Source organism: Mytilus galloprovincialis, chromosome 4 (genome assembly GCF_965363235.1).
Source record: "Mytilus galloprovincialis chromosome 4, xbMytGall1.hap1.1, whole genome shotgun sequence".
In the NCBI taxonomy this organism is placed as follows: Eukaryota; Metazoa; Mollusca; class Bivalvia; order Mytilida; family Mytilidae; genus Mytilus; species Mytilus galloprovincialis.
The window spans coordinates 100702467-100727677 of record NC_134841.1 but is presented as its reverse complement, the minus strand read 5'-3'; the positions used below and the strand labels follow the sequence as shown (position 1 = coordinate 100727677).

General features: G+C 32.3%; 2 protein-coding genes across 4 annotated transcripts in view; one reads left to right on the top strand and one right to left on the bottom strand.

Annotated features, from left to right (window-relative positions):
• LOC143073616 (uncharacterized) overlaps positions 1 to 7888 on the bottom strand; it is a 72229-nt gene extending 64341 nt beyond the window's left edge. The window contains exons 1-3 of one of the 3 annotated variants that reach the window (XM_076249288.1): positions 7733 to 7888; positions 6107 to 6153; positions 4169 to 4198 (exon numbers count right to left, since the gene is read on the bottom strand). In XM_076249288.1, coding sequence (XP_076105403.1) covers positions 4169 to 4198; positions 6107 to 6153; positions 7733 to 7758 — 103 coding nt within the window. In that variant the 5' untranslated portion in view covers positions 7759 to 7888. The other 2 variants (XM_076249289.1, XM_076249287.1) reach the window with 2 other exon arrangements.
• Positions 7877 to 21977, top strand: LOC143073617 (uncharacterized). The gene is made up of 3 exons (XM_076249290.1): positions 7877 to 8065; positions 18533 to 18881; positions 20034 to 21977. The coding sequence occupies exons 1-3, from the start codon at positions 8003 to 8005 to the stop codon at positions 21269 to 21271; spliced, it is 1650 nt and encodes a 549-aa protein (XP_076105405.1). The 5' UTR covers positions 7877 to 8002; the 3' UTR covers positions 21272 to 21977.
• The last annotated feature ends 3234 nt before the right edge of the window (positions 21978 to 25211 follow it).

Sequence of the window (25211 nt, the reverse complement as noted above, 5' to 3'; positions counted from 1 at the left end):
TGAGGAGCAGTCACAGATATAAAAGTGGGACAGAAGGATGACAAGACAATCAAATAAACATACTACTAGTATATAAAACAAGGAGATGTGGTATCATATTGCCACTAAAATTCAAATGAAGTGAATGGATATTACCAATTAAGGCAACAGTATGGCCTTCAACAATGTTACCACTGTACTATATATCCCATTCCCACCCACTTAAGAAATAGGATATAATAAACTATAACCTAGACCCCTAAAGATCTACATCTATGATGGGAAATCAGATTTGAATTGGTTAAGTAGTTTAAAAGGAAATCTTTGAACATGTTTTTTTGAGAGATGGCACACAAAAGGTGATGGCAAAAGCTCATCATGGACCTTTGTACAGATGAACTTCAGTTCATTCCAGGAAATGAGCTTAAAGGGAAGTAACTTTAGATTTTGTGAAAAAAAGTTTGTTTTATGAACTATTTCCTTAATATGCTTTCATATGATGCCATTTTGAAAGTAGTCCAAATAATTATGATGTCTTGGAAGGTTATTTTAAATTTTTGCTTTGATGCCTTCCTGTCGATGTAAGGCGTCAAAGAAAAAAGTATAAAGCCTTTCAAGATGTTATAATTATTTGGAAAGATGATGCAGACTATCTATCTTATGACAAGTCATGTAATTTACATCACCAGAAAAAGAATTTAAAACTGAAAGTCAATACTTTATTTTATTTGAAGTAAATATTTCATGTCTCTGGCAATTACATCACAAAGAGAACCCCAAGCAATTTGTGCATGAAAACAAACGCTGTTTAGAAAACATCAAGCATTAAGAAAGCAAGGTTCACCAGCAAGCAATGAAGAGAAGGAAATGCACCAGAAACAAGCCACAAAACTTACTATTGTCTTTCTGATGACTTGACACATCTATCATATGGCTTGATACATCACCACTCTTCAACTTATCAATTGACACATCCCCTTTTAAATGTTTATTTTCAACTTCCTTCTTAAATGAGCTTTGTTGTGGTTTTTTCCATGATATTTTAGAATCCATTTTTTCCTCAATTCTTTTATACTCTGTATCGCTTTGTTTTTCAATTACATTACTGCTATCACTAGACATTTCAACGAAATCATGTGACTTTTTATCCACCCAAGCTTCCTTTACAGAAGTCTCACTTTTTTTAGACCTCGAAGACATTTTAATTTCTGAACTATTTTGCGACTTTATGCTGTCCTTTGAATGAGTTGCTTTGCATGCTGGTACATCAACTTGTTCACTTTCAGCGGGTGCTCCCGTTGATTTCACTTCACTTTTAGAAGTAAATTTTCTTTCCTTATGTCCAATATCAATGTTATCTCCCTTGTTTGAGTTCTCACTACTACCAAAAGCAGTTGTTTCATCATCTCTTCTTTTTGCAGTTCTTGCTTTTGTATTTTCACCTTTAGCTTTCGAAAGGAAGTATTTCCCCCCTTTTTTTACTCTATCTTTCTTATCACTTAACCCCTTACATACATGACTTTCACCAGAACAGATATTTTCCTCACTTGTACATGGTAACTTTCTGTTTTTTACATCTTTATTTTGCTTGTCAAGTTGCTTAATCAAAGCCTTAATGCTTTTAGCTATTTGATATGTCTGACCAGACAGGTTTGATTGCGCAACATTAGAAACAGCTGTTGACTTTTTATCATTTGATTTGCTTTTTTCAACACATGTTGCAGTAGTTATCCTACCAGTCATATCTAATTGTGAATTAGAACCAGATTGCATTGATTTTTCATTGTTGTTCATGTTCTTTGTTTTACTCAATAAATTTTCTGCTTTTCTTTCTATTTTTGTATTTGTTTTCTCTATTGTACACTTTTCAGCGACAATATTTTTTGGATCTGAACCTATAGTCATTACACCTGGACTTTTGAGAGATGTGTCACTAGGTATAAAATCAGCTTTTGTTGTTTCCAACTTGACTTTTGAACTTCCAAGCAGTTTATCACTGGATATTTCTGTACTTGATTTAGTGACCTTGACCTTTGAACTTTCAGGCATTTTACCACTAGATATGTCAGTATTTGATTTACTGACCTTGACCTCTGAATTGTTAGAACCATAACTGGACTTTACTTCCATGTGATGTTTTATTTCATCTTTTGAATCCAGAGTAGGATTCACTTCAGGTTTAGTTATATGTACTTTAGAATTTATATTTTCACTGTCATGATCTAATTTGACCTGAATGAGATTTTTCATGTCTCTGCTTCCTTTGGGATTAACTGAACTATATGAAACATTTCTCTCTGTTTTGACCTCAGAGATTTGTAGTTGACTCAGCTTTGGAACAATTTCTATGGATGAACAAATGGTATCTAGTCCTTGTTGACCTTCAAAGTGACCTTTTTCTGTCACATTTTCTTGTTCCTTGACCTTTTGAACTTCTCTAATCTCAAATGGTTTCTGTTTTGAAGTGTCATTTATCTGGTTAATTTTAACCTCAGATTTCAATGTCATCTTTACCACATTATTTTGATGACCTTGAATATAGCCATGAGATATTTTTCGACCTTTAGAATGTGGCCCATATGACTGTTTCATCGGAATATCCCTCCTTGTTACTCTACCATACTTAATTTTCGTAGCATTTTTAACAAGTTTGTTTACTGAAGGAGTGCTTAACAAACTTCGTCTTTTGTAACCTTGTCCTACAGAGGATGTATTTTGTTGATTAAAAGATATGAGAGGATTTTTTGTCTGAATTCCAACTTGGGGTTTGTGTTGAAAAGCTGTTGGCTTTTTTTCTTTAGCATGTCCTGCCCCTTTTGAGACATTACTACGATCTGTGTGACACTGATTTCCAATACCTACATTTCTATTGACGTTGTAATTGTTGTTGTTTACACCATGTTGTTGTGGAGGTGGCAGAAGTCCTGAGCTCTGATTTGTTTGTCCTGACAGTCTTATTGTTGACTGTGCTAATGGGTTATGAGGAGGACTGACATGTCTAGTTTGGGGTCTATCACAAGCCATAAATCTTGTGTACTGTGGGCTCTGTGGAAATTGTTTCCCATGATTTACTGCATTAGACCCAAATGCAAACTGGTCTGCATTACAACCTACAGGTTGCTGTCTTGAATTATTAACATTATGATTAATATTTGGTCTTGCAGCTTGTACATTAAACTGGTTCCCACTTGGTCTTACTTGCTGATGCATTTGTTGAGGGTTAAACTGCTGGTTTCCTGTATTAATATTCTGAACTCCATGTTGTCCAAAATTATAAGGAGGTGGCTGTACAAATCCTGAATTAGGATTAACTGTCTGTACAAATCCTGGATTAGGATTTACTGTCTGTACAAATCCTGGATTAGGATTAACCGTATTTGGATGATTAATAAAGTTAGTATTCGGTGTAAAATTTGGTGTGAAATTCTGAGAGGATTGTCCAGTATTTTGTTGAAGATTAGGTGTAAAATTCTTAAACGGTTGTCCAGTATTTTGCTGAAGATTAGGTGTAAAATTCTTAAACGGTTGTCCAATATTTTGTTGAAGATTAGGTGTAAAATTCTGAAATGATTGTCCAGTATTTTGCTGAAGATTAGGTGTAAAATTCTGAAACGGTTGTCCATTATTTTGCTGAAGATTATGTGTTAAATTCGGACGAGCTTGTACATTATTTTGAGAGTTAGGAGTGGGTAATAGAACAATCGGTCTTGTATTCCCGTGATGAGCCATTACAAACTACTAAATACAATAGTTATTTTATTCTCTATATCTTAGTAGCATTACGACTAAACACTTTTATGAAGAGTTATATCCATTAAGCGATTTTCTGAGAAGATCAATACTATCTACCAACCAAGTATTTCATTCAAATTGAATTTCTTCATTTGAAGTGTGGTCTTTTAATGGTTAATATCCAATTGCAAATGGCATATATGATTCTAACTTCTAAAGCCAGGAAATATTCATGTGAAGTAAAACGATCCACAATGATGATAGAGACAACCAATCTTTCTCACTTCAAAACTTCTGATATTATGGTAATTATTTTAACCATTTAGAAGCTGCTTGGTTTGTTTCCACCATATGGTTATGGATCATTTACTACACCAGCATGCAAAGGTTACACATCTAACTACACAAACACCAGGAAGTAATATAGCAGACGACACTCAAGCACAGATTTACCTACCACTCAAGATCTCATTGGCTGGAGAATTCCCTACAAAATCCAAGAAAACAAACACTGCTTATCTGTCTGTATTTCTTCTGTTAATTAAATATATCTGCATCGATCATTGTCAATCCAAAATATAAGTTAAATATATATAATTGAAAATAATAACGTGTTTTTCAAATCAAACAAATTTTGTACGCAAATTATCTACTATCTGCATTGATCCAAATTATAAGATCAATAATGCCAACTTATATGAAATCAAAGTGTTTTAAAATCTCACAAACTTTGTACGCAAGTATTAATATTTTAAAAAGTCCAAAATGCTCAAATCTACATGAAGTAAATGTCATGAATGTAAGGAAGTTGACTATGTACTTGATCTAATTTTGTAGTTTTATAATTTGTTAATTAAACAAACAACAATTAGAACAATATGCACACCAAATATGATTTCCAAAGAAAAGAAAAGCTAAAATTATTTACATTAAGATGAGCTGTTTTAAAATGAAATCAGATACCCTGCATTTATCATAACTTTCAATAACATATGATCATATATATAATATAGCTGAAAGGCAGCCCTCCTAAATAATTTAGATATTATTACACTACAAAGTTACTAAATTATGTGTGTAGTGTCATCACAATGCAGATGTCATCAAGGGGTGGTCAATTAGATCCAGCTACAAATATTATACATGCTTATCCCAAATAGCATGAATAGTGTTTCTCTTTATGACTTATGCACAAAAGCAGCAGGGTAAGTCATTAACACAAGATTCAAAAAGGAACGGTGCTCACAAACTCATAAGTGAAAAAAGAAAAGATACATATGGCTTATTCTTAAACATTGTGTATAAGTTTCATTACATTTGATTGAGGCAAACTAAATTTAGAGAGAACAGAAACCGACTTGTGGACGTACAGACGGACAAGGGTAAAACTTAATGCTCCCTCCGCTACAGCCGGGGCATAACAAATCGAAGATAAACCTACCTCCAGCCCTCCATTACTCATGGATTGTATAGTAGGGCCTTTAGAATCACGTTTACTCATGGATTGTATAATGTATAGTAGGGCCTTTAGAATCACGTTTACTCAAGGATTGTATAGTGGGGCCTTTAGAATCACGTTTACTCAAGGATTGTATAGTAGGGCCTTTAGAATCACGTTTACTCAAGGATTGTATAGTAGGGCCTTAAGAATCACGTTTACTCAAGGATTGTATAGTTGGGCCTTAAGAATCACGTTTACTCAAGGATTGTATAGTAGGGCCTTTAGAATCACGTTTACTCAAGGATTGTATAGTAGGGCCTTTAGAATCACGTTTACTTAAGGATTGTATAGTAGGGCCTTTAGAACCATGATTACTCAAGGATTGTATAGTAGGGCCTTTAGAATCACGTTTACTCAAGGATTGTATAGTAGGGCCTTTAGAATCACGTTTACTCAAGGATTGTATAGTAGGGCCTTTAAAATCACGTTGATTGTATAGTAGGGCCTTTAGAATCACGTTTACTCAAGAATTGTATAGTAGGGCCATTAGAATCACGTTTACTCAAGGATTGTATAGTAGGGCCTTTAGAATCACGTTTACTCAAGGATTATATAGTAGGGCATTTAGAATCACATTTACTCAAGGATTGTATAGTTGGGCCTTTAGAATCACGTTTTCTCTAGGATTGTATAGTAGGGACTTTAGAATCTGGCTTATTCAAGGATTGTAAATATAGTGGGGCCTTTGGAATGTAAGTGAATATCTGTGTATATGAATTTTATTTATTTCTTAAATGTAAACTTCAACATTATAAAATAAATAAATTATAATTATATATAACCACCATGACCAATGAAAGTCATCTAATCCATGTAGCTCAAAATGTACATGAAAACATATAAATAGAAGCCACAATTTCAAACTTTACACTACAGTAAATATTTTATACTTACTGTCTAAATCTGTTGACAACTTGAAAAACTTGGTAATACACTGTAGCCTAGAATAGATTAGAAATATATGTTACAGAATGGTTAACATTAAACAGGGTAACCTAGAATAGAAATACATGTACAGAATGTTAATACATGTACATTATAGCTTGGAATAGAAATACATGTAACAATTTAATGAAATCATTCAAGGTAAAGAATTTAGAACTGTTTCGAAGAATTCATCATCATGTACATGTAAATGTACATGTAAATGTACATGTATGTAAGCAAACATTTTGTAGTCCAAGTAACTAAATGTACGATGTGATCCCATACTGAACCTTCTGACCTTGTTTGTTTACATTCAAATTTCAATGGCGTCAAAATCATGTGATGTCAATTCCTTATACCCAATCAAATTGCTCTACTGTCAATTAGGGGATTTTTCAGTCTACGGCAATTACGTTATTTCTTTGTGGGATATTGCTTCAAAATAGTTTGCAATAATTTTGGGTTTATTCAACAGGGAAACTCTTTTTTGCCATCCCTTTTGACATCAATGGAATTTTGTATGAATATTTACCTACAGTCATGATGGTCAGAATATCGATCTTTTTATAATGGATAAAAAAAAATTCTATGAAAAATAAATGTAAATTGTTTTTTATTTTAACCTACTCTATATTCCTGTACAAAATTATGGCATGGACATCGTTTTTTCATATAGTTTTCCTTTCATTTTGGTTGGGCTATTTTCGCGGGAAAATCACGAAAGACGTAAGGAGCATGTCGTTTTAAAATTCCTAAAAATACGATTTACTTGACCTGTATTGCCTGCCACAAGATTGATGACGCTGAATGGAATGTACACAAAGCAATGGAGGCTGGAAATGGGATTTTGTGAAGTTCTAGAATGTTTTTAGACATTCGGAAGTCGGGATTGAAATGGGCATTAGAAAATTGGCATTTTTTAGCAATAATTGAGAACAACGATGAAAACTTACCGTAAGAAATGTTTTTTTTATTCAAAAGTGCAGAAAAAACGTATTCTGCACTGTTTTTCTACGCCGGAAGTAGTGTAGTGACGTCAATGCGGAGTTTCCCCGTGTGTTAAGTTCAAACACAAATACCTAACGAACTGACAAGATGAACGATTTTAGACTATGGTAGGATATATGAGGGGGGATAGGACCTTTATCGGGACTCCGGGATCGGGTGTTTTTAAGCTTGGGATTTTGGGATTGACCTTTTCGGGATCCGGGAATCGTTTTTTTCGGATTTTGGGACATCAGGATTTACTGTATTTAAATTCGGGACCTCGGGAATTTGTTATTTTAAGTCCAGGATTTCGGGATCAGGACCCCTCCTATCCCCCCTCATATATTATTTTCAGGGATATTCAGTTTCTTGTTTTTTTAATGCTATATCATACATGGGGTCATGCATAAATTAGATAGCAGCATAGGACGAAATAAGGTATGATTCTACTGAAGATCAGTGACCTAGTAAGGTGTTTAAAATTATACATAAGTAAAGACATGATGATAGATAGAGGAGGATTTATATTAGTTTACAGACTTGAGAAATCGCGATTGAATGATGATACATTGTAGATCCATTCAATACATCATTGAATTTGCATACCCTTGTGAAAGTTTGCGTTTACTCATACTATTCTCATGGTCCCATTTCCAGCATCTTTTGCAACACAAGACAAAATCTAATATTGGAAATCCCCGAAATTTTCTGAGGTGATGAAGCGCTAAAAATCTGGATCATTTACACGTTTTCTCTTGGTGGAAACCAAGAACGGAACGGATACGAATAACATAAGAAGAAACAAGTTTACGTCTTACACACTTCCTGGTTGAGTCTTTCAAAATTGCTATGAAGAAGGAAAAATTATAACTGTTTATGATGTCAGATTCAAAATATCTGATAAAAGAAGGAGAGATTACAATCAGATCGGGAATTTTAGTAAGTAATGCGTCTAAATTCATTTTTAGAGGAGGGGAGTAGGTATACAATTTTAGTGTAAACTTCAGTACAAAATGTATGTGCACAAATTTCCTATTGTTTAATTTTAGTCAAACACATTGCTTATCTTGATTGTCAATAAAATTTGCATTCACATACATTTATTAACATAAGAGTGATTTACCGTTGCACACCCATGAATTAGACATATGTCACAAGTTTTATACACTGTAGTGTTGTTTTCCTGGTAGATTTTAATCTTGAGTACATTTAGTTGCAGTATTGGAGAACTCCTTCTTCTCAGCTGGCAGAATGACAGCTTACCATGAAAGGGGTCCAAGTGTTAATGTTTATCGACATGGTCAGAGTACTAATTTGTGCTCTGCATATAAATGTATACATGTCGATGTATAAAATTCAATATTTTCTTGAAAAGAGAATAAATTATAGACAGGATAGAGATATATGGTATATAAATAAGGAGAAATATATTTCCTTTTTCATAGCATGACATTAATGATTTTTTTTTTTTTTTACCATATATCATATATCTTCATGTATATGTGCATAATGCTAGGCATTCTAGGTGTTGTTGTAGAAGTGAGAGGTGAAAAGTACAGGTTCTAGCCAGTACCACGATTTTCAGAGGATCACAGGAACTAATTTATATCCAAAGGACATATTGATATGTCCCGAACACATGGTGTTTACCTACTTAAAGGGCACTAGCTGCCAAATTCATGTTCACCGATTTAACTCAAATTCTCATATTTTATTTATAACAATGTAAAACATTTTTCCAAACTATCAAAAATATCAAATAAACAATTTACAGGACATGGTCTCAATAAGATGTTGCTTCGTTTCGTGTAAAATTTAGCCAAGACGCCATCTAATTAACTATCGAGTTGACCTTCTATGACCATATAAGCGATGTAAACATAAACACAGATATAGATAGATAAAGCAACTCGCGTGCAATTGGATTTTTATAGATTTTTTAAATTTTGTATTATAGACTAAAAAAAATATTTTTATCGTCGTGTTTACCTTTATGAAAACGATTTTGTGTGGATCGAATCAGTAAATCAAATTATTTACCTTTGTTTCACTTTCAATATTGACATTCTTTTCCTTTAAATACCCGTACCCGGATAATGCATGCGTTATTCTATCCCTTTCTACGGGGTTAAATTGGACTTCACATGAATATGGATTTAATGAGGTTGAGTTATTCACTTGCAAGTGAATAATTCATTATCAATGTTTATTAGCTTAATTGACAAAATTGAACCATTTTAGCTGATAAAAGCAAATTATTCATGATGTTATTAGTTCACTTTTTCGCTTTCATTAATGATTGAACAAAAAATTCATACTTTGGATTTTTTATATATCTCGTAGCTAGTGCCCCTTTAACATGTTTAAGATAATATCAAAGTATATAATTTTAAGATATTAGTCTTGTTTACTCTTGAAATAAAAGTGCAATTTAACTTCAGGAAATTGATAAGCATGTCTTGTAAGTTACTTGCAATTGTGGAAAACAATATGGCGGACGTAATTATTCAAAAAGTAGACAACTTTAAAAATTTGCATACCAATCAATTTCTTGAAGATAACTTGTATCTATATTGAGTATTTATGACTAAAGTGTCTCCGACCTTATAATTAGACAATTTTAAGCAGTAAAACACCATGTAAAATCATGTTTTTTGGGGTTTGCTTTTTATTTGTTTTTCAGTATGGTAGTCAGGCTTTTTAAAACAAACCCTGTACATCACCACCTGACTGGTGTTAAGGGGTTTGATATACATGATATATAAAACAAAAAATGGAAAAATTGATTACATTTTTTTTATTCTACTGTGATATAATTTTACATGAATATCAACATTATAATCATGATAATAAAAAGGGGAAAAGAAAACAATCACACACACATACACACACTCGCGCACTTGCATTGACAAGACATATATATCAACTTGTGTATTGCAAAGAAAAATGTTATCTTTGTAAAGATCTACTCTTAATAAACTGTAAGTTTCATTTTTTATTTTATTTTACACTCATGGGACAAAATGAAGTTCTCACCCAAAAAATGTTCTATCATTTCAACTAAAATCGATAATTTTCAAAGTATTATTACCAAGTAACTGTCATGACTGTATGAGCGATTTTTAAAAAATAGATACCAAAAGATGTAGAAATGTCTGAAGATTTATTGTTTTTATGGCCATAATTTTCATGAGTTTCGTTTTCATTATCATGATTATCTGATGGGTTAAACACAAATGCAAATTTTTACAATTTTAATTTGGTTAGAATAATAGCAAACTTTTTAATAAATACTTTGTGATCATCGCGTCAAAAATATTAAATGAACATGAACATCATATAAGGGCCAAATAAACAATAAAACTTTGTACATTTCTACTTCTTATGGTATTTGTTTCATATAAATCAATTGTGTGGTTACTTAGGTAATATTTTTTGAAAAATATTGATTTTAGTTGAAATGATAGGACATCTTTTGACTGGGAACTCACTTTTGTCCAATGACTGTATATATATGTCCTATACCTTCTTTTCTGGACGATCCAGTACAAATTTTCCTTTTATCTATCATAGATAGATATATATACAGTATACATGCATATCTCTCATGCATGTAAACTGTAGGTTTAGGAATGAAATTTTTATAATTCCACTTTTCTTGTAAAATCATTTAGTCTGTGGGGAAAATAACATTTGCTGGCATACATATAAAATTAAAGATATGTTACAGAACTTTAAACACTTCATAATTACGAAAAATATTCAGAGGACAAAATTCAACTCATCAAAGGGAGGTTATCCAAAGACTTTTAAGTTATATTTTGTGTACATTAATATTGAGACAATACATTGTACATGCATGACATTTATTTCTTGGATTTATTGTCATGAAATTTTGTTTAGTGAAATGGAGGTTATGAAAATTAACAATGATCATGATGATATTGATCATTAAATGTGTTATGTCATGTTTATATATAAAAACAAACATATTTTAAGTGATTGTCAGCACTTTATATTCATTACCATATTTTAAGTGTAATACATGTAAAATGGTACTTTTAATATGTTGGATTTTAATCAGTTGTCATGTTTATAAATTTTATACTGTTTTTGAAATAATATTCTGATAAAATATCTTTTTTTGACACACAAAATACTTGCCTTATTTTTTATTTTTTTTTAATTATCATGATTATAGACAAAAATATGATGTTATGCTTTATGCTTATATCATGTACATGTATGTACTATAGATGCAGCATTTTTAGAATTGTTAAACACATTCTTTTTAAGACCTAATTTTCAAATATATTCTAGAAACACTCTCACAATTTTATGGAGTCTGATTCTTGAGGGAAGACATAATTTGATTGGGAAATATTTGTCATGGACAGATATTCTCAATGAAATATTGTCATGCACAGTATTTCACAGTATGCAAAAGCTATATGTCTTTGTCACAAAATGCAGTTTTTAAACAAATCAAATTTTACAAACACTTAGCCTGGAAATTGAACCTTCACACCCCTCAATGGCCTTACATAATTTAAATAAAAAAAATCTTTGGCTAGTAAAACATCCTTTCCTATCACTTATATAAGTGTTTCCTTCCTTCCTTGTTAGTTCTTTCCAAATAAAATGGAGCTGTTCTTCAGGGAATAATATATACAATGCAATGAAATAGATAGTACTTTAACAATGACAAATGTTTACACAGGAGGGAAAGGGAAGTCACCATTGCCTCCTTGTAATTTCCGAGCTTTTCTGTTAACATCTATTTTTAACGATGTATTTATAGAACATTTATAATATATGGAAGTACAGTTTTCAATTAATTTCTCTGACGATCACAACCAAACTGAATAGATTTTTTTGGAACTGAGCTAAAAATGAAAATTCTTGTTTTTGGTTGAATCAGATTTAAAAAATAGTCTCAAGATCAACCAATTCTTGATTCTGATTGGTCAATGTTCAACATAGAAAAACCTGATACATGTTATAAAAATGTTGTTACAGTGTTGATTTAGTGGCTGATGTCATCATTATGAACCTACATCTGATACAATTGAACCTATAAAGAAATAAACATTTTAGGTTCTCTCACTCAGTCTTCATGCCGAGTGGCAGCCCAGGCTTGTAAAATTGCCCTCGGACTTGTAAAAATCATATCTACAGGCCAACAGAATCTAACTAAAAAACTTCAAAAATTGAGCTCCGGGCCTGTAGATTTAGCAGTTGTAATGAAGACTGCTCACTAGAACTACATTGTACAGTTCCTTTCATAATTGAATCTAATTTGAAAATGATCTTTGGAAGGTGCTTGCACTTATTTTCAACATTTTTCATCGTTTATTAAATGTATAAAAAATATAGCAAATTGATTTTGTTTGGTCAGTTTTAAACTTCAGACAGAAGTCCATAGATAATTGTAAATCTTTATAAGATTATAGGCATTATCTGATTATGTTTGTAATTTCATTCTTAAGGTTGAGCATAGCAGCAGGTTATTTCTCATTGAAGAAAATACAGTTTCGTTAAAAAAACAAAAATGAGTAAATATTATTGATGCTTGATATAGCACTTCACATAATGATATCACAGTTATTAAATAAAATCAAAATCAACTTGCAAAATGTCTAATGATCTTCTATTTGTCCTGTCATTTTGATAAATTAATCTCTCTGTTTGTTTCATACATGTGCATCAATAAACTAATCATAGATACCAGAATAAGAAATTTATATGTCAGACATATCAAAGCTCATCTGTGACCCTCAAATAATTTTTTTATATAAAGGTTATATATAGATCAAAGTTGAAGAGCATATATGTATGAATGTAATTATTAATCAGTGTCTTCTATAGATTCAGTTTTTATGCCCCATTTATTATGCCCCATTTATGGGCATTATGTTTTCTGGTCTGTGTATCTGTTCATTCTTCTGTCTGTCTGTCTGTTCGTTCGTCCGTCAGGTCCGCTTCAGGTTAAAGTTTTTGGTCAAGGTAGTTTTTGATGAATTTGAAGTCCAATCAACTTGAAACTTAGTTATGTTAGTACACATGTTCCCTATGATATGATCTTTCAAATTAGAGTTTTTACCCCATTTTCATGGTCCACTGAACATAGAAAATGATAGTAGGGATAGGGCATCCCTGACCTGTACTAGGGACACATTCTTGTTAAGGAGGCTTGCGGGTACAAATGTATAAGATTTTCAGAAAAAATTAAACATTTATTTTTCATTACAAATTTTATTAATTACCTTTAGTAGTTGTTACTTTGTCATATGGTACAAAAATCATTCCAAAAAATCAATTCGTGTTGGCCCCAGGTGACTTTTGAAATGTAGATATCATTCAAGTAGGATATACGGTACTATAGTTCCGGCTTTTGCAATAAATTAATACGCGTATGTATTCATGGGTAATAAAGTTAAAACTGTTTAAATTTTACATTAAACTGAAATAAATGAGTAATTTACAGGTTGACAAGTCGACAGGTTGACAATTTTAAAAACGTTATGGTTGGAATAAGTGGTTGACAGGTTGACAAGTCGACAGGTTGACAGATTGATAAGTTGATAATTTAATATAATAACAAGTAAGTTATGGTTGACAAGTGGACAGGTTGACAAGTTGACAAAATAACAGATTGACAACTTCAGAGAATTTATAAAGTGTAAAATAGTATTATTAGTGACTGGAAGACAGATCGACAAGTCGACAGGTTGACAATTTCATTTTGAGAAATGTAAAATGTACAAATGGTAAACAGATTGACAGCGAACAGATATAAAAGTTACAAGTCAATACTTGTAAAAAAGATTAACAACTGAAGTTAATTTTATTTTACTTAATGGATGATGTACTTTTATTTACTTGTTTAATTGTAAAATTAAACCCTTCAACCTGTCTACCTTAATATTTGTCAACCTGTAAACTTGTCAACCTTAACATTTGTCAACCTGTCGACCTTAACACTTATCAAACTGTCAACCTGTCGACCTGTCGACCTTAACACTTGTCAACCTGTCAACTTTTAAACTTGTCGACCTTTAAAGTGTCAACCTGTCAGTCTGTCAATTTATGTTCATATAAACCGATTTACTTCTAAAGTTAAACCGATTTATTACTCTGTTCTTCCGAAGAAACAGCAGTACCGTTTATCCTACTTGACCCTGGACAAGCTCCAAATTATCTCCCTTTGGTGCAAAAATGCCATTTTTTGGCACTAAAATTGAAATATATTTTTTAACTTATCGATGACCTATATTTTTTATTGTTGTTTTCGAATAAGCTGAACATAAAATAAATAATTGTAAAATTTATGCGATTTCTGTAATTTAGTTCTTTTTTATGTCGATATTACCGCTTTTTCTCATATTAGTTCAACAGAAAAAAAGGACATTAACAAAAATGTATGCTTCTTTCGAAGGAAGATTGTGAGCGTAAATGAACGATGACCCCATTTTTTTATTTCATTTTTATACGCCCGTCAAAATTTTGACGGGACGTATTATGGTATACAAATGTCCGGTGTCCGTCTGTCTGTCTATCCGGCGTAAACATGTCGCACTGTAACTTGAGAACGACTTATCTAAATTTCATGAAACTTATTATAGTTGTTGTTTATGATGATCAAATGATCTGTATACTTTTTGGTGAAAATAAGATTTAAACTTTTTGAGTTACGGCACTTTGTAACTAAAACAGGGGTGTTTTTTTTTTTCACATGTTGCACAGTATCTCAAAAACGATTCTTCATTATTACTTAAAACTTTACACACTTCTTAGTTATATTAATCTTAATATCTGTATACTTTTTGGTGATGATTCAAAATTTCATTTTTAAGTTATTGAGTATTTTGTAAAAAAGGGGGAGGGTTTTTTTACATGTCCCGCCGTATCTCAAAAACGATTTATGATTATTGCTTGAAACTGTACACACTTCTTTGTTATATTAATCGAAAGATCTGTATACTTTTTGGTTTGATTCAAAATTTTATTTTAGTGATATTTGTAAAACAAAAACAGGGTGGGGGGGTTTCACATGTCCCGCCGTGTCTCAAAAACAATAAATGGTTATGCTTAAAACTTTCTCAGAAACTATTTATGATTATTGCATAAAACTTCCACACAAGACGTGGGGCGTATCATGCGCTCATGGCGCAGCTGTTTATTCTATTAGGTATAAGAATGTAAGATAAAGTTCATTTATAGAAAAATATAGCGGAATCCTATATTAAATAAAAAATTTGATTTAGACCTGCGAGCCCCCTTAATGGTTAAATTGGTGAAATATAATTTCTATTTTGTGTATTCATGGCACCATTCTATAGTAAAACTTAGACATTCAAATTCTCAGAAAATTCAAAAATATATATTTAAAACATATATGTATACTCTTCTTAATTCAAGTTGAAGGATCATATTATTTCTTTAATAAACATTTTATAAACTGAAGATAACCCAAAGGCTTGGGAATTACCAGTAGTTAACGGTCACTTCCCTATCTGTCATGTGTAAATGACCAGAAGTCAATGGTGACTTCCCTTCTTGTCATGTTTTAAAAAATGTTCAAGTACTGTCTGTATTATTAGCATTATTCCCTGAAATCTACATCTCCATTTTATTAGGAAGAATAACCAGGAAGGAAGTGATCACTTATATACAAGTGTGGTGAAGGCATGTTTTACTATCACAAAATTTGATATTTACATTACAGCTGTAACGGCACAATTTGTTTGTCAAATAGATTTTCATAAAATAGATTTTTATAAAATAGATTTTTACAAAATTTATATTTTGTGACAATACATTAAGTTATTACAATTTAATGTAAATGACCACTCTGATAATGTCTGACTGATTTTTTTGCCTCTCTTTTCTTTTGCTTCCCTTTTTTGGTTTCATTGATGAGGGATGAAATTAGTTATCAAAAGTACCAGTATTATAATTTTATACGCCAGACGCGCGTTTCGTCTACATAAGACTCATCAGTGACGCTCAGATCCAAATAGTTAAAAAGCCAAACAAATACAAAGTTGAAGAGCATTGAGGACCCAAAATTCCAAAAAGTTGTGTCAAATACGGCTAAGGTAATCTACTCCTGGGGTAAGAAAATCCTTAGTTTTTCGAAAAATTCAAAGTTTTGTAAACAGAAAATTTATAAAAATGACCATATAATTGATATTCATGTCAACACCGAAGTGCTGACTACTGGGCTGGTGATATCCTCGGGGACGAAACGTCCACCAGCAGTGGCATCGACCCAGTGGTGTAAATAGTTATCAAAAGTACCAGGATTATAATTTTATACGCCAGACGCGCGTTTCTTCTACATAAGACTCATCAGTGACGCTCAGATCCAAATAGTTAAAAAGCCAAACAAATACAAAGTTGAAGAGCATTGAGGACCCAAAATTCCAAAAAGTTGTGTCAAATACGGCTAAGGTAATCTACTCCTGGGGTAAGAAAATCCTTAGTTTTTCGAAAAAATTCAAAGTTTTGTAAACAGAAAATTTATAAAAATGACCATATAATTGATATTCATGTCAACACCGAAGTGCTGACTACTGGGCTGGTGATACCCTCGGGGACGAAACGTCCACCAGCAGTGGCATCGACCCAGTGGTGTAAATAGTTATCAAAAGTACCAGGATTATAATTTTATACGCCAGACGCGCGTTTCGTCTACATAAGACTCATCAGTGAAGCTCAGATCCAAATAGTTAAAAAGCCAAACAAATACAAAGTTGAAGAGCATTGAGGACCCAAAATTCCAAAAAGTTGTGTCAAATACGGCTAAGGTAATCTACTCCTGGGGTAAGAAAATCCTTAGTTTTTCGAAAAATTCAAAGTTTTGTAAACAGAAAATTTATAGAAATGACCATATAATTGATATTCATGTCAACACCAAAGTGCTGACTACTGGGCTGGTGATACCCTCAGGGACGAAACGTCCACCAGCAGTGGCATCGACCCAGTGGTGTAAATAGTTATCAAAAGTACCAGGATTATAATTTTATACGCCAGACGCGCGTTTCGTCTACATAAGACTCATCAGTGACGCTCAGATCCAAATAGTTAAAAAGCCAAACAAATACAAAGTTGAAGAGCATTGAGGACCCAAAATTCCAAAAAGTTGTGTCAAATACGGCTAAGGTAATCTACTCCTGGGGTAAGAAAATCCTTAGTTTTTCGAAAAATTCAAAGTTTTGTAAACAGAAAATTTATAAAAATGACCATATAATTGATATTCATGTCAACACCGAAGTGCTGACTACTGGGCTGGTGATACCCTCGGGGACGAAACGTCCACCAGCAGTGGCATCGACCCAGTGGTGTAAATAGTTATCAAAAGTACCAGGATTATAATTTTATACGCCAGACGCGCGTTTCGTTTACATAAGACTCATCAGTGACGCTCAGATCCAAATAGTTAAAAAGCCAAACAAATACAAAGTTGAAGAGCATTGAGGACCCAAAATGAAACCCAGTAATAAATAAATACGATCCATTGATTGATAAAGACAAGGTTCATTTTTAGGTTCAAAAGTCAGGACATTTTGGAGATATTTCAAAACACAATGATATTGTGTAAATTTCAGATTCATAAAGCTTTGTAAAAATTAACCTTGATCATAGGCGGATCCAGGGGGGGCACTGGGGGCCCCGGGCCCCCCCTTTTCGTGGGAAAAATTTGGTTGATTATATAAGGAATCATTGAAGCATGACTGGAGCGGGCCCCCCTTAGGTCAGTCAGCAGGCCCCCCCTTAGGGAAAGTTCTGGATCCACCACTGTTGATTACAACCAGCTGAGATCCAAAATGATTTGTATAAACCAAATGGTGCCAAGGTTTATCATGTTAATATAAAATCCCTAGTCACAACAATTTTCATGGATTGGAACAGGGTTTGTGGAAATTAATTGGACCAAAATTATTGACAATTTAACTCCAATTAATAAAATAATGGATATATCATTCAGATGTTAATAATTTGCAATCTATACTGTGATGTTTATAAAAGAAGTTGTTTTGTATTAATACAGCCATGTAGTTATATCTATAAAATTTAGAACGGAAAAGGGGAATGTGTCAAAGAGACAACCCAACCTAAGGAAGATAACTATTTCTTTGGATAATTTGTTGTAAGTAGGCCATATTTAAAAAGAAAATAATCTCAGGGCCAATTGTAACCTGTCCTGAACTTACTTCTTTAAAGTACTGTTATAAATCAAATATGATAATGAAAATGAAAGGGACACAACTCCCTCATAAGCCAGAACTATAATTTTGAAAGGACTTGAGAACTATTTTATTTTATCAGACCTCCTCTTACATGTCTTAGACAATATATAAGAGATACATTGTACATATACATTTTGTTATTGTTTTACAGAAACAGAAGCATAAGAGATATTGTAGACTATGTAAGGATGGTGATGTAGTTCTTGAATGCTATGAAAGTAAAGATCATACTGACAAAGTTAAAAATAGCTTCACACTGGTTAATGTCAAAGGTTTTGATAAAGTGCTCAAAGAATCTTCGAAAGAATTCTACATAGATGTTCATTTAAAAAAGGAGAAATTCTCCCTGATATTTTCCAACCAAAACGAAACTGAGAGCTGGCACAATTGTTTACAAAACAATGCCCATTTTACTGAAGGAAGGGAAGACTCGTCTAATTTTGAAGAAGAAGATTCAGGATTAAGAGATAATATTTTATATGATACAAATCCAGAGGAAAGTAAGTTTAAAATATTTTTGGAACAATTCAGACAACATAGTCATGACTTAATGATATATATGGTTTTATGTCAGCGATTTCTGTGTTGTAATTTTCATAAAATAGATAAAAGAAGATGTGGTATGAGTGCCAATGAGACAACTCTTAATCCAAGTCACAATTTATAAAGTAAACCATTAAAGGTCAAAGACGGTCTTCAACCATGTCAACATGGGGCCTTGGCCCACACTGAACAGCAAGGTATAAAGGGCCCCAAAAATTACTAGTGTGAAACCATTCAAACGGAAAAACAAACAGTCTAATCTTTATAATAAATGAGAAACAAAAAACACTTATGAACCACATCAACAAACGACAACCACTGAACATCAGGTTCCTGACTTAGGACAGGTGGAAACAAATGCAGCGGGTTTAAACTTTTGAATACATTTGTAGTACCGATCCTTCACCCTAATCTGAAACAATAGTGTATCATCACAACATAGAAAGACACACTAAGTATAGGGAAACTATCTTTTCATCGATCATATTCATTGGCCTATTCTAAGTCAGGAACCTTGTCAGTGATTGTATATTTATGTTTTTGCTATTTTGAGAATTTGATGTTGATGGCACCACTTTTTGGGGCAGCCAACATAAAAAAATCAATTTGTTTAGTCTGATTTCAAGATTGATGTATTGTAAAAACACCAAATTTGGCTAAAAACTATAATATTAAACTCAAACTCTAGATGTCTGTATTTTTGTTGTTGACTCATTGAAATTGATACCAAACCTCTTGTGATAATCTTAGTTTTTGACATAGGAAATATTTAGGAAGCAATACTTATAAAAATCTTTAGAACTTAACCAGAATACTTCACCATCTCCTCCAAAGAAGGCACTGCCAGTGAAGGAAAGTACTGATACAAAAAATCGGGTAAACAGACAACATTCTGCTCATCCTTCTACTAATTTCAAACATAAATTTAAAGATGTTGTAAATGAGAGACTGGATTTAATTTAATCCACTTCAAACGTAAACTGCAGTTTTTTTGTATCTAAGTTTTTGTATCTGCTGACCATAGTCCCATTCTTTCTAATTGAATTGAGAGCTTAATAACAAAAAAAATCTGTTTTTAAAAACATATTTATTTTATTTATATTTTTTAGGTGCATGGTTTGATATTGTACTTAAGCAAAATGACGACACCAACAGACTTGGTTGGAACGGTAGATACAGACTCCATGTATCTGCAGTATGTCTGATGTTAGAAGATTTAGACAAACAGGAACCAAAATCTAAGTGGTACTACGAACACTTACGAAAGTATGGAAAAGGAAAAAATGAGTTCACAATAGTGGCAGGTAGAAGGAGTGATAGTGGTGAAGGAACGTTTACATTTTTATATGAAAAACCAACAGATATATCAAAAGCTATAGACAAACTTATGAAACGAAAGCAAGATGAACAGCTGACAACAAAATTTCAGTCACTTTCTGAAACAGAAAAACCTGTTTCAAATAGATCGTCAGAACCAATTCAAAAGAGAGAAAATTCTCCATCTCCTCCAAAGAAGGCTTCTTCAGTAAAGGAAGGTACTGATACTAAACCTCCTTTATCCAGACAACAATCGGCTCATTTGTCACCTAATTTTAAACATGAGTTAGAAGATGTAGTCAGTAGTAAAAGTAAAACATTAAGTGAGAAATCTAGCAAGAGTAAGAAAGAAAAACATGACACCAAAGATGAAAAGAAAGAAGAAAAGAAGAAAGGTTTTGGGGCATTTTTCAAGTCTAATAAAGATAAAAAGCCAAAGGATAAAATGGAACAGGAAGTTGATCATGAGGGTAATGATGAGTATCCGGAAAATCTGTACGATGAACCGGAACTTCCAGCTGACTTGAAAAGACCTACCGAACCTCTGTACGAGGAAGCAGGTCAAAAATCTAAACCAATGAAAAAACGTGCTTCTTTAAACGAAAAAAAGCCTTTAAAACCTCAAGAACCTTCAGTTTATGCACAGGCACATCCCCCTCGCCAACAAGCTTGGAAAAATCATGGGGCTCAGGATGAAGAGCATCAGGAAAATTATGAATCAATAAAAGCTGCTGCCAGTCAAAAAGGCCAGCGTGAATCATTTGGCAAGATAACAAACAACGAAGAGGAAATTGATGATACATATGATCATGCATTCTTAACTGAAAGGAACTTAAAAAGAGATCAAATTTCTAATGACTCTAAAAACCTTTATGGAACCTCAAGTGGGAGGGAACCTGAAGCAGATTATGAATTAGGTGACCCTGACGATGAACAGGTTGAATACGATGATGCCTTCTCTACACAGCAAAAATTTGCAGCTCACCCAATCGAGGCATACGAAGAAGTTGATATCAGATCATCAACATAGTCTTAAATAAGTCATACGTCAATAGTTTGTTAAGAATGTTGAAGTTTTTGAAGGTATCAAGTACAGACTTACCTATTTATGATGCACTGTATCTTTAAAGATGTATTATTATTGTCCTATGCAATTGTTTTACTTGTGCAGTCAGATTGTTATGATTATATTAAGATTTCTTATACATAGGGTCAATGACCTGTTATAGCCTTATATGTTATGTTAACAATATATTTACATTTTTATAGTATGACATCACATGTGATTTGCAAGTTTTCAAACTGTTCAAGATGCCTGTCTTTGGTCTTAAGTTCATTATTTTCATTTTAAACATTTTTTTCATTGTGTCAAAAGTACCTTAGTCTAAAGAAAATAAATTATGGGAGAAAAATGTCTATTCTTGGAAATTAAAAGATAAAAAAATACTTGATCAACCTTTAAAAATTTTCCACCTGTTCTTCTAAACTGAGAAAAATTGTATTGGAGGACAATGTACTATATATGCCCTATCTTTTACATGCCCTATTCATACTACTGTATATTTTAAAGCAAGTTTTGAGATATCTACCTTTTTGTTGCTTTTAACACCAACATGTATATTAAGGTTTATAACTGTTCTCTGTGATCAGTTGCATCAGTTGTCCCTTACCATCTCAGCAATTATCTTGTGCTTGCCAGCCTGTAAGCTTAACTAGTACTGTTACTTACATGTATACTTTTTTCTAATCATTTTTTACCCAAATTTTAACCCCATTTCCATTTTTTCTTAACATTTATGAAATACCTTTGAAGTAGCAATATTTACAAGTAATTTTTACCTTATTAATGAAGTCCAAATAATACTCACATGAGAAAATTGGAATTAACATATATAGGGCCAGGATTTTTTAATTTGTTGGTTTACGGATCCGCCGACCCGATTTTGCCGATTTCCAGAATAAAAATAAAATTGACTTTTCATGCTTTTTTATTCCCGCCGACCCTAACAAATACATTATCCCTGAAAAATAATTAAAATCTTCTTTTTTTATGAAATAAAATGCATTAATCACTAACAAAATTGATAACACTTTCTGTTGTGAAAAAATAAAACTTCCAGTTTATGTTTCTAAAAATAGACAAATCAATTATAATTGACCTTGAAATGTCGTTTGCACAAGTAATTTTGCGGAACGAAATCTGTGTTTATAACCAGTTACACAGTAAGTTCGTTTCCCTTATTTGTCATCAGTCCGTAAGATGCATAATATCATAGAAATAGACTTGTCCAAATGTGGAAAGGTGGAAGGCACAAAGTTAAAGTTCTGAATATCAATAAATCATTTAGAATTTTCTTGTTTCATAGATAATAAAAAAAATATATCGTCAATTTGGATAAAAAACGGGAATGCATGACACCAGATTAACCCGATATTCTCGTTTTTCCAGTGGACGAGTCTATTACGTTTTTGACACGTGTGTTGAAACTTATTTTTGTACGACGTTTTTTTACATTTTTTTCTTTATCAGTTTTGGTGCTTGAAGATCATTACTCACCAAGCTTTCTGGAATTGATTAAGAGCTACACGAATTTGTTTTTCTTGTTTGTGAAATGACGATTTAATTTCGTCTTTGTCCGTGCACACACCCCTTTTTACAGGAAATTATTAGATAGTGTCACATGCGATATTTATGACAGCTGAGCAAGAATATTTCATCGAATTAAAATTTAAGAAATGATGACAAAATAGCATAACAAACATATTATTAGAAAGGTGAAATATATATTTATTTTGCATATTTTTCTGTCTTGAAAAAATTTTTTTTTTCTTTTTTTTTTCCGACCGACCGACCCGACTTTTTCATGGGGAAAATCCGTAAACCAACAAAATAAAAAACCGTGGCCTAATTGCTGTTTACTTCTAAAATCAAAATAGATGTGTTGAATATTTTAATATAAATGAATTGTTAATTTTATTGTTCAGTCTGCAATGAAAGTTATGGAAGGCGACATAGGTGTCGCTTTTCTGCGACAGCACCGAGGGCAACAATAATTGTTTAATTTTCTACTTAGTCAGTTGGAAGCATTTGTGATAGATGAATGATATTTTTTGTAAAGTTCATTACTATCATTACATATCAATTTGACAATTATTATGATTAGATGCTGTCTTTATCATGGTCAAGGAACTTTGAATTATTAACAAATTGTGTTTGTCTGAATTTTCTGAATTTTCTGCTGTCAGGGGAAACATATATCTGTGTAAACAGTATATTTGCCATTTTACTGCATGTTTTTATTAAACTTTTTAATGGGTTTTGAATATATACATCGGTGCTTTAATTTTTCTGTAGATTCATTTATATTTAGTTAACATCAAAATATTAATGTTTTTTATGAGTATTTTTATAAATAAAGTTAATGAATGTGTTAATTTTATATCCACATTCATTCATATACATTCCATCTTTAATATTGAGTCTTGAAAATAAATATATTTTTATAGATGAAATTACAATTTCAATTCCATATTTATATTTTATAATAACATCCTTTATTTGAAGAGGGTAACCCAATCTATTTTTAGTTATCTAACTTGAGGCTCTCATTAAGTCAACTGAAATTGAATGTGAAAAAAACAAAATATATAATAAAACAAACATGTACAGGATATCTGATTATTGTTAATTTTTATAACTTTAGAAAATGTAATTTAGGAAAAAGATAAAGTATATGTGACTATGCAAAATTAAGCTATGCAAAGTTAAGCAACTGTAAAATACTATGCATAGTTTTTTATGCTTAAACTATTAAAAGGTTCATTGTGCATTACAATGTTATTTTAAAAGATATAAGAAGATGTGGTATGACTGCCAATGAGACAACTCTCCATCCAAGTCACAATTTGTAAATGTAAACCATTATAGGTCTAAGTAAGGTCTTCATCACAGAGCCTTGGCTACACAGAGCCTTAAGATTGTCTCACTGCTCAGTGTAAACCAAACAAAAATGTATAAAACTGAAATGTTTTCAATTATATATATTTGTTTTTAATTTTAATAATTCAGTCATTTGCAGAACAAGCACTAACATCAATCTCATCAGAATTAACTCTTTATTCCATGGAAATTGTTTTTTAACATACTTGATTTGCATAGGATTTTTTCAATAAAAAAAAATCACCAGGTTTAAAGTATTAAAATGCATTGTTAAAAGGAATATTTCATCAATGAAATTCCAGTCAGATATTCTCATGAATAACCTGTTTATATTAGATACAACTTTTATTAAGTCTGATTCTCATTTGTCTTAGGCAAGACGTTTTAACTGAGGCTCTACACAGGCTTCAAAAGGCCTCATTATGGAGTAAAGGGGGTGGCGTCAAAAAGCGTCATTATAGAGGAAAGGGTTAAGTCAATTTATCAAAAAAAAAAATGTTCTCTAGCTCCTGATATCATTTATATCATTTAAAGCATTAAACCTGAAATTTTTAACACACAGATATTTTAGGAGCTTATTCATGACCAGGCTCATTTTTGTCGAGCCTGCAACTTTTGTTGCAGAAAGCTCGACATAGGGATAGTGATCCGGCGGCGGCGGCGGCGTTAGCTAACTTCTTAAAAGCTTTATATTTTAGAAGGTGGAAGACCTGGATGCTTCATACTTTGTATATAGATGCCTCATGTTACGAAGTTTCCTTCAGTCACATGTCCAATGTCCTTGACCTCATTTTAATGGTTCAGTGACCACTTGAAAAAAAAGTTCAAATTTTTTGTAATGTTGAATTCTCTCTTATTATAAGTAATAGGATAACTATATTTGCTATGTGCGTACCTTGCAAGGTTCTCATGTCTGTCAGACAGTTTTCACTTGACCTCGACCTCATTTCATGGATCAGTGAACAAGGTTAAGTTTTGGTGGTCAAGTCCATATCTCAGATACTATAAGCAATAGGGCTAGTATATTCAG